At 41.3% G+C, this 11053-nt stretch overlaps 1 protein-coding gene across 1 annotated transcript in view; it reads left to right on the top strand.

The window, feature by feature from the left end:
• The window catches only part of MAEA (macrophage erythroblast attacher, E3 ubiquitin ligase), a 77005-nt gene extending 67383 nt beyond the window's left edge, over nt 1-9622 (top strand). Inside the window, exon 8 of the mRNA XM_068271599.1 lies at nt 3422-9622. Coding sequence (XP_068127700.1) covers nt 3422-3517 — 96 coding nt within the window. The 3' untranslated portion in view covers nt 3518-9622. The remainder of the gene's footprint in view (nt 1-3421) is intronic.
• Nucleotides 9623-11053: the final 1431 nt, after the last annotated feature.

Genomic DNA, 11053 nt, shown 5'->3' on the forward strand with positions numbered 1-11053 from the left:
GATTTCATGTGCCCTGCGAGTGGGTGATTTTGTGTTTCTGTCACCCCCTGAGTCTACTTTGGGAAAAGACTTTCGTCTTGTGTCCCATCGTCATATGCCCTGCGATTGGGGGACTGTTTTGCTTGCATGTGCTCATCGCTTGCCATCTAACCACACTGCATGCCACCAATTTGCTTGATGCCATTTTCACTTCCAGCTTACAAGCTTGCTTGTGCCTTTGCTGTGGATGCTGCCTTTAAATCCGCTTACCTGTGCGTGTTACCAGGCTCAGGAATACTAATCAGAAGCTTTGCCTATATCAACTGCCCTGTATTGCCTTTTACCTGCTGGACTTTCACCTTGGCGGCCCTTTCAGTTGCTCATTACAGTGGGACCACTACCAAGCTTTTGCTGAGTGTATTTCAACATGGGGGACTGCAGCCCCTAACTCATTTTTGAAGGGTTTGCGAGGAGAATTTTATGGGGTTTCCTTTGGGTATTTGTGGGGTTTTTGTACTTTTGTTATTTATATATTTGTAATGTGTTTGCTCATTTTTGCTATATGTTATTAAAAGGTTTTTTCATCCTTTTCATGCACCCAAGAGCCAATTCTCTTTTCTTTTGATATTTTACAGGTAATGTATATAGTGCTTCCCTGCGCACCTCTGCCTCCCGAAATCCGTACCTTCGCCGCATAAGACGCACCCACTTTTCCCCCAACATTTTGGGGAAGAAAAAGTGCGTCTTATACGGCGAAAAATATGGTAAGCCCACAGGGTTGAATTTGTTTTGCATCTGAGCAACTTTCACCTCCCATTCATTTGCCAATAACTTTATCACTACTCATCACAATGAATTGATCTATATCTTGTTTTTTCCGCCACCAATTAGGCTTTCTGTGGGTGGTACATTTTGCTGAGAATGAATTTATTCTAAATCCATTTTAACAGGAATATTAAAGAAATGTAAAAAAAATCATTCTTTCTCAGCTTTTGGCCATTATAGTTTGAAATTCATATATGCTACCATAATTAAAGCCTATGTAGTTTATTTGCCAATTTGTCCCGCTTATTACACCATTTAAATTATGTCCCTATCACAATGTATGGCGCCGATGTTTTATTTGGAAATAAAGGTGCATTTATTTTTATTTGCGTCCATCACTATTTACAAGCCCATAATTTTTAAAATATATATTAATATACTCTTTTGACATGCATATTTTAAAAGTTCAGACCCTTAGGTAACGAGTTATGTTTTTTTTTTTTTTCTGTTTTATTGTTGATTTTTTGTTTTTTTTTTAATTAAAAATTGTGTGTGGGTAATTTTTGGTGTGGGAGGTAAACAGTTAATTTTTATTATACTAAAGTGTATCTGTGTAATGTAAAAATGTATGTGGTGTAGTTTTACTATTTGGCCACAGTTAAAAAGTCCTGGGAGCGATCGATCTCGCTCCCAGGAAGAAGAATGAAGACTGGGAACTTTTTGAAGTCAGAAAAGCCGCAGCTTTTCTCCGGGGGGTCCGATCAGTGAAAGGGATCTATAATCCCTTTCACTGATCGCTGGGTTAACAGCAAATAGCGGCAGCGCGCAGGGGGGGGGGGGGGGGGGGGGGGGATTGCGCGAGAGCGCGTGCGACCCGCGTGAGTGCGCGCAGCCTAACTGGACGAGATTACTTGTCCAGTTAGGCTTAAGTGGTTTAAACTATAATGGCCGAAAACTGAGAAATGATTTTTTTCCGGTTTTTTTTTCTTATTCTTACTGTCAAATTGCATTTACAGTAAGGTAGCTCTTAGCAAAATGTACCCCCCAAAGAAAGCCTAATTGGTGGCGGAAAAAACAAGATATAGATCAGTTCATTGTGATAAGTAGTGATAAAGTTATAGGCGAATGAATGGGAGGTGAACATTGCTCGAATGCATAAAGTGAAAACGACTGAGAACTTAAGTGGTTAAGTGGCTAAACTAGACTTGCCCCGCTCTTAACTATGCAGAGGCTTCTCGCTTCTTGGATAAGTATCCAACTTTTTTCCTTGTCACATCATGTTTTGTTACTCATGTATTTATCCACTTAAAAAGAACCCTAGGTGTGAGATCTATAGAGGCTGCCATTTTTTCCTTTTAAACAGTACAAGTTGCCTGGCAATCCTGCTTATCTTTCTGGTCAGTAGGGTCTAAATCGCACATTTGAAACAAGCAATCAGCTAATCTTGTCAGAAACATCCGATCTACATCCTTGTTCATGGGTCTATGGCTTAAAGTATAAGAGGTAGAAGATCAGCAGCGCAGCTTAATAAGCAGTAGTGTGCCCTATGCACACCTTGCATAGCAACTCTCGCTGCCATGTAAGGAGAGTGCCTTCCTTAGTTACGCGCATTGCTTCCTTGGCAATGCACATAACATTAACTTCGGTAGGCCCTGCTTCTCTTCACTCGCGGCTGCTACTGTTTTAATTTACATTGCTATTTAAAGTGAGTGTCCAAGGTTTAAAAAAACAAAACAAAGAAACGTCATCAGGATGGTACTGCACAGGCGCAAAACTACTGCGCCAGGGTAGATGACCGGGAGCCACCGGAGCTGCGGTGAGGGCACAGGACGGCAGCCACAGGCTGGAGAAAGCCCCAGGTAAGTGGATCTTTGATTTTTGTTTTTTTTTTACCTTGGATGTGTCCTTTAAATTAATACAGTAGCGGCCGCGAGTGAAGTACCTGCAGATAATGTTACGCACATTGCTAAGGAAGCAATGCGCGTAACTAAGGAAGGCACACTCTTTACATGGCAGCGTGCGCTGCTATGTAAGGTGTGCATAGGGTGCACTACTGCTCATTAAGCTGCGCTGCTTTAGCAGCGCTGCTTGATGAATCAAGACCAATGTGCATTATTTAAAAGGAAACGAACATGTCAGCCTTCATATCCCTCTCACCTCTGGTTCCCTTTAAAGAAAATCTGTATTAAGAAAAAACACCCCTGGGAGTTATTCAGCTCGGGAGGGGGAAGCCTTCTGGATCCTATCGAGGCTTCCCCCGTCTTTCTCTGTTCTACGGCAGTGGCGAAACAGCTCCCCGAACCGCAGGGATGTTTACCTTCCCGGCTCCAGCGCAGTAGCAGCTCTTGGCTCCTATATAGGCGGAAATAGCCGATACGCAGGCGCAAGTAGAGCGGACCTGACTGGGATCGGCTATTTTCCAGCAGAGAGTGGCAACAGTGCCACCTGTTGGAGCCAGTGAAGGTAAATATTGAACAGCCTGACAAATTGTCGGCTGTGCCTTCTGAGGGGCAGCCAGAGACCATTGTGGGACGGAGGAGGGCGGGGGAAGCCTCCATAGGATCCAGAGGGGCATTTTTTTTTATATAGTCTCTTTAAAGTGAATCCAGTTCAAATGTGGCTTTAATTTTCTAGAACAACTCTGACCTTCTGATGTATATCTTCTCACCCAATCTAGTCTCTTCTCTCTATTCGCCAAGATGACAAAGTAATTTGTCCAAGAACCAAAGAGGTCTTCAGCTTCTCGCAAGCCGAGAAGGTCTACATCATGTAGAGATGCCCCTTGTGCCTCCAGAGCCTGCTGACCTCAAGACAGCAGCATCACACGCACAACCGTCAAGATTCACTGGTTGCAGTTTATCGTCTTTTTTGCAACCAAAGATTCTAAACAAGCAACAACTTCACACTTCAAGGCAAAGTTACAAGCTAAAATAACAGAAGTGCAAAAACATTTACAAAAATAATACTTTTTACTTTAGGAAATTTAAAACATTTTGATTGTGAGCATTTTTTGTAACGGTCAAGTCGGATGCTTCAGATGACTTCACTCATTTTGCGTTAGTTACTTTCTGGTCCTTCACTGCTACACAGAGTAGCGTTTTGCTGCTCCATAAGGTGGTGAAGCCTTGCAAGAGTTGCATTAGTTCTGTGTGCAAATTTTGGGATCTTCTCATCCATATTGCTGCCTTACTGCTAGCTTTCAGAATGTACTCCCATGGAAATGCACCACAGTTGGCACTGTGCTGGATACTGACCATTACTAGGGACAATTTTTAAAGGGGTTTTCCATTTTAAATTTAAAGGGTGGTCATCTGTGTTAAAGGGAGCTTCCTGCTAAAATAAAAATTCTCTCTGTCCCGTAGTCTTGCTGGGATCATACAGTCATCACCGGCCTAATCTAGTATTGCACTGCAGCCTGTCTGGTACGGCTTTACCACAAATGCAGAACTCTGGGTGAAAATTTAAACCTTACTTCAGGAGTTATGCAACTAATGTTTAGTTTACATGGAGGGGTTTAAGACAACTGGACAACCAGTTCTAGACAACTGGAAAACCCGGTGTTTTCTGCAACTGTGAGTCATTAGCTGCTCGGATGCAAACACTGGCACATATATACGTTTGAGTTGTATGGATAGTTTTTGTGGTAGGATTTTAGTTTTTCCCTACGATACAAGGTAAAGGTAAATTTTCTAAAATGTCTATTGAATTTGGCTTTGGATATTGCACAGGACCTGCACTACACCATTTTTTTTATTTTTTTTTTCTTTGTTCTTTAAATGTTGAAGTTTTTACTATTCCTCATAACTTTCCCTAGTTAGTTATTGGACCATCTCCAATAGTTAATCAGAGCTTCTCCTTTAATATTTGATAGACGACTTCTGACTCGATGGAATAAGTAGGATCCTCCTAAATTGTGAGCTTCAGACAATAGAATGAAGGAGTTCTGCTTAGAATAATAACACAACTCCAAGGAACACTATTGTCCAGTCTAACTTCCAGCTTCTAAGGAGATCCTAGTAAAAGCTACTAGGAAGACACTTTGGAGAATGTTAAAAAACAAATTTGAAGGACAAAACATTTTTTTAAAGTGGGATTAAACTCTCAAATATTCTTCTGTACATAAAAAAAAAGCATTCTCTGTAGATTATGTTTATTTTGTATGCAGAAATCAGGACAAGTTTGTACTGCTCTGCTAATTGGCAAATGTAATCATTGCTTGCCTGGATAAGTGTCTACCTGATCTCTTTACTCTGCTCCCCCTCCCTCCTCTACTGAAGGGACTTGGCCGTTGCCAGGCCAACGTGTGTATTCAGCAGAGGAGGGAGGGGGAGCAGAGTGAATAGACCAGGCATGCAATTTCTAGTTGGCAAGATTACATTTGCTGAATTTGTTTGTTTTTTTACACACAGGGAATGCATTTAAATGTTTTTATATACCTAAGTTTTTAGTTCCTTGAATTGTTTTCTGCCAAGGCAACCTACATTTGTGGTAAAGTCCCACCAGTGGTGCCTGGTTCTCAAGTAATCTCACATACGGGTAATCTCACTTACGCACAGATGGAATGGTTTGTGGCTCATCACTGTGATTTAGAAGCATCCATAGCCAGAGCTCTCCAAAACAAGGCCAGTTGGTGGGTCTCTGGGAAATCAATGTACTGTGGTCTGTGAGTTTTCCTGTTGCTTACAGTGAGGCTTGGTGGTGAAAACTCCATTTTAATAAACGGGGGGAGTCAGACACAACACAGAGCGTTTTCATTTTAGCTGGAAGTTTCATTCTCTCCTTGTTGTAGCTATACGGTGCAGTCCTCCATGCCTGAACTACTTATCTACACTCCTTTGCTGCTGAACACGATAATCAGATTTTATTGCACATCAAAACTTGTAGATCATTTTATCTACGATGATTGAAAGGGCTTTTACGCCTAAGTGTATTCCAGCATGCTGGATACACTAATGTGACCAAACTTTTAATCTTTGTTTTATAAGGAAAGAGAGCAGGCTGACAGAGGAAGCCCCATTGCTACGAAACAGGATAGAGGTTGCCTTGTATTTCTACTTTGCAAAAATTTCACTGACTGACCGCAGACTAACTAAACATGGCTGTCAAGTATGCATACACGATACAATCGTATCGTGCTTTTGATCCTGATTTGTGTATGACCACTAAAGAAGAATGGAGAAGGAAACCATTAGCAGGATATAGAGTTTCCATCTTATACATTTAGCAGATACCCCTAATACCATTGTTCTCTTGATGAGATGTACTTCTCATCCCACCCTGTTCCTCAGACTATTATCTTAGTGGCTGTCAGGTTAATATACACCTGCCATAGCCGCTACATTTAGTATTTTTTGAACAAAAACCTAGAATTTTCTTTTAAATAACCCACAGAGCAAACCTATGTAAAGGTGGCCATTAACTATACAATTCCACGGATAATTAATCATTTCCAACCAACAGCAGAAACAATAGGTTGTGTCCAATAACAGCCGCAAACCTACTAACCAATCTGATAAGATTGATTCCATTAATCTCATCAACTTGGTTAGCAGGTTATTGGCCATTAGGGCACGTACACACGCTGTATTGTTACAAACTACGGGACAGTCAGACCCTCCCGCGGGGCGGTCGTTCTGCCGACAGTAGCACGTGAGTACAGGCTGTCGGAAGACTGATGAGGCTGTTTTTGACTGATCCACCGGGTTACCCTGAAGTAACTATTAGGGCTGGAACCCACAGGAGCGCTTTTGGCAGCGTTTTGGCAGCACTGCAATACGCTAGCAGTTTGCCAAAACGCTGGGCTAATGTTAATGGATGGGGCAACTTCCACAGGAGCGTTTGCGTTTCCCAGAAACGCAAACGCAGGACCTGCAGCATTTTGGGAGCGTTAGCGCTTCAATGTAAAGTATTGAAATGCTAGCAGAAACGCTCAGCAAAACCTAAACTGAGCGGTTTTGCTAGCGTTTTGCGGTTCAGCACACTGTAACAAAATGAAAAATAATTCACAGGACCAATCAGGATAAAAACGCAAAACGCTAGGCACCCGCTGGGGAAAAAAATACAATGTTGCAAAACACGACCAAAAACGCGCATGAATCCGCTTGCAAACCGCTCAGACAAAACGCTAGCGGTTGCGTTTTGCGTTTGCGGTTTTCAGTGGGTTCCAGGCCTTAAAGTCATGTGCTCATTTGTAAAAATACCTATATTGATTAGCAGATTCACATGACAGTCATCTGATACCTATGGGCACCTTCAAATGAAGTTCACACCAAAATCACACTTTACAGAAGACAATATGGGGTATATCAAAGAGCGGAGAACCACAACAAGCGTCTGCTATAAAGCCCGCTCAGAAATTATGAAGGCAGAGGTTCCCATAGCCGCCAGGTTAAGGGAATACAAATGTCATATAGGAAAGGAAAAGTGGTAAACGGACTACCTTGTTTATGCCCAAGTATGGTTGACACTGCATTGCTTTGGCTTCCTCTCCTCCCAGGGTTCAGCCAGTGTTCAGGTCAATTGAGTGTGATCATGTGATACCCAAGTTAGGAGGAACAATAGATGTTTGTCTATATTTCTCTGACTCTCTGCATTATAGTAGAAACCATGTGTCTACATGAAGAGGCGGGACTTGCAGGAAGTACAGTAGATGAGCAATTTTAAGACTTGTCCACAAAGAGGAAACCTGCCAGGTGACATAAGTTATTAGTGCTTCTGTTACCTCACCCAGGAAGCTTTTGAGCCTGTAATCTTTCTTGATATCTATTTAAAAATGTTCCCCCATCCCAAATCGGATGAATCTAGTTTAGGTCTAGGCACAAACAACAAGCAGAAACTCAGGAGCATATTTTTAATTCTTCACAATAGAGGGGTAAGTGGCACTAAGGGAGATAGTGCTAGAAAATGGAAACGTGTCTGATGATGATCAAAAATTCTCAGGCCGATATTCAAATTCACTTTTTCTCCTAAGTTTTCTCCTAGGTGATATTTGTACACCTTATCAATAAAATGCCCTTTAAGCCACCAGCAAGCAAGAAAATACTCAATACTTTTGACAGTACTTTTTCCCCTACTGTATGGTAGTTTTTTAATTGCAGAGTGCTAAAAAGTTCTTTTAAACAGAAGATGAAAAATTATCTCCTAGGAGAAAACTTGTGGGGAAAAAGATGAATTGAATAAGGGCCGCATTATCATAAATGGCCTCATCCAAGCTGTGGAAGTTGGGCTTACCAAATCTAAGATTCTAGCAACTTATGTATGCATTATGCATTTACCCATGATAATTGGTCATTATGGGGTTTGTTTTTAGTTCTCTACTTTGAAATTCTCAAAATCTCTTTTTACCGCATCAAATAAAGCAGGAACAGACTTCTCCCCCTGCAATTAGCCTATTGATTTTCATTTCCCCCTGCAATTAGCCTATCAGAAGCCGGAAATTTCAGTATGGTATTTTGCGGAAAACAAATCTCTGTTACTTCTGTAAAGTGGAAAAGTCCTTGTTTGGCACTTGTAGGCCGCTAGTGCTCCTAGCCTGCTACTATTGGCATGGTGTTGATAATGGAAATCAATAATCAGCACTGTACTCCACTGCTTATTATAGAGATCACCTCTATCAACGTACCGATATATAACTGGAAACAATGGTCATTTTAAAAGCGGACAAACGATCTGATCTTTACATTTGATCACAGATCTTAAAAATGTGGTTAAGAAATGCTGTTATTTCAAAATACTAATAGCACAGGACTTAATTAGAGATAAGCAATAAGATGCAAATCATTTTGAGTTAATGCAGGATTATGCAATACAAATTGTATGCAAATGAACCAATTGAATGTTACCCCAGCAGGAATTGATTGGTTAATTTTCACGCTGCATAAATTTGCATAATGCTGTATCAACTCAAAATTTGCATCTCATTCACCATCCCTAAACTTACCGTAACTTACATTTTATTTTTCAGCCCTTTTGTGATTTGTTAGGCTCAACTTCCCTCTCCTCAGTAGAGGAGCCATACTGTGACCTTATGATATATTCTTGTGTGTTCTAGTAACAGAAAATAGAGAAGCTATTTGATTGCAAAGAGAATAGAAAATGTTCTGCTCTTGCACTTCCACTTCATAAGTAGGCCTTGTGGGATTGGAGAACACACTCCCACGTCATAAGTAGGGCTCGTGGGATTGGAGAACACACTCCCACGTCATAAGTAGGGCTCGTGTGATTGGAGAACACACTCACACTGCATAAGTAGGCCTCGTGTGATTGGAGAACACACTCACACTGCATAAGTAGGCCTTGTGTGAATGGAGAACACACTCACACTGCATAAGTAGGCCTCATGTGATTGGAGAACACACTCACACTGCATAAGTAGGCCTCGTGTGATTGGAGAACACACTCCCACGTCATAAGTAGGGCTCGTGGGATTGGAGAACACACTCCCACTTCATAAGTAAGGCTCGTGGGATTGGAGAACACACTCCCACTTCATAAGTAGGCCTCGTGTTATTGGATAATCCTTATAATGTTTCATGTAAAGTGTGATTTTAATAGTAGAGCACCTTCAGCCCATCTATATGCTGTTGCTTGCGTGCAGAGTGTCGGGCCTCTGTATTTTAACAGAGCCTGAAGCAGATGTCCACATTTTAAGTAAAGCGGAGAATCCCTTTAACGTCTTAGCCATGTGACAAGAAAAAAAAGCCACGGTTCTGTCTTAGTAGCACAGAATTCTTCATAGACTTTCTAGCAATGGCCGCCAACCAACATTTTAGTCCTTTTACAGTATTTAGGAGGATAGTGCTGTAGAAATTTGTATTTAGTGCTTATTTTTGCATGTTGGTGTTCATTAGCTAATAAAAAGAAAATACTGTAAATTTGAGTCCCGCTTGAAGATTGGTGTTTTTTATTCTCTCTGTGATGCGCGCAAGTGAAATATTGGGAGAAAAGCTATTAGTTTGGCACTTTGCCAAGTTTATAATTGCAAATGGGCCAAGATAACACATTAAAGATTACTACTGCAAACTCAAGGTTTCCGGAGCGTCCTATCGGGGGTGGAGGCCGCGACGGCAGCGAAATGACACTGCAGAGTAATGGCCTCAGCCAAATGAGCCGCAATCCGAGGGACGCCGGCAATGTGGCGAATGGCTCTGATGTGCCATCATGTCAGTCATATTCCGGTACTCAGTGCCACCACTCACCTAATCATGTACACAAACTATGTAAAGTGATTTTTATTTTTGTATCATTTATTTCTGGGTTTACTGGGAGAAAAATAGATTTTAAAGGGAAAATATTACATTTCACAACACAATGGAAAGCTTTCACACAGTTTGGAGCTCCGCCTGCTGGTGGAAATGGCTAATCCTTGTAGAGGCTACCATGCAGTTATTATTATTGATTTATAAAGCGCAAACGTATTCATTGGTGCTGTACAAAGTAAGAAACAAAACATGGGGTACAAAATAATAGAGACCATGGTATACACCAGTGTACAAAATACAGAATCCGTAATAACTGTGACAAATAATATGAATAAATGTGTAACAAAAGGGTGAGGGTGCCCTGCCCTTGGGAGCTAACAGTCTAAAGCCCAATCTACACGATAAGATTCTTTATAGGATTCGATTACGATTCTATTTACGATCCGATTAAATCCGACATGTCCGATCAGGATTTGATTCAATTCGATGTGCCATTGTCTTGCAATGGCGAATCGAATTCCGATCAGACATGTCGGATTTAATTGGATCGTAAATAGAATCGAATCTTATAAAGAATCGTATCGTGTAGATTGAACTTTTGTGCTTGGCATATGGACACTTGATTTCTGAAACACTTGTTAGCCATGACAAGCTGCGGTCACCAAACGCTATAACCAGCAGATGGTGTAAAGAAAGTCTTTCCATTCCGTGCTTTAGCTACTTCAATATGTAATCCTCTCTTGCACACTTCAAGTTCTGGATTATCCTCAAAAACAAATACATTGACCATAGTGTAGTATATTGATATTCTACTGTAACACTACGATCCTGTGCATGGCTCTCACTAAGCAAAAACACCACAAATGGTGAACCACAGGAATGGCGTGACCAGGTAAAGTGTAGCCATCTCCCAACGTAAGGGGACTGAAATCGTTCCATGACAGATCAGCAAAGTACCCGGTAGCATGTATGGTCAAAACAGCCTCCTTCGCCTTATTAACTCCAGAAGACACTGATAGCCTAAAACCTAAAAGTAAATACAAAGCATTTTGTTCTCACAAAATTCAACTCCTGATGAGTTCGTGAGAATGAAATGCATTGGCTGGAGA

The sequence above is a fragment of the Hyperolius riggenbachi genome, chromosome 1, assembly GCF_040937935.1.
Source record: "Hyperolius riggenbachi isolate aHypRig1 chromosome 1, aHypRig1.pri, whole genome shotgun sequence".
In the NCBI taxonomy this organism is placed as follows: Eukaryota; Metazoa; Chordata; class Amphibia; order Anura; family Hyperoliidae; genus Hyperolius; species Hyperolius riggenbachi.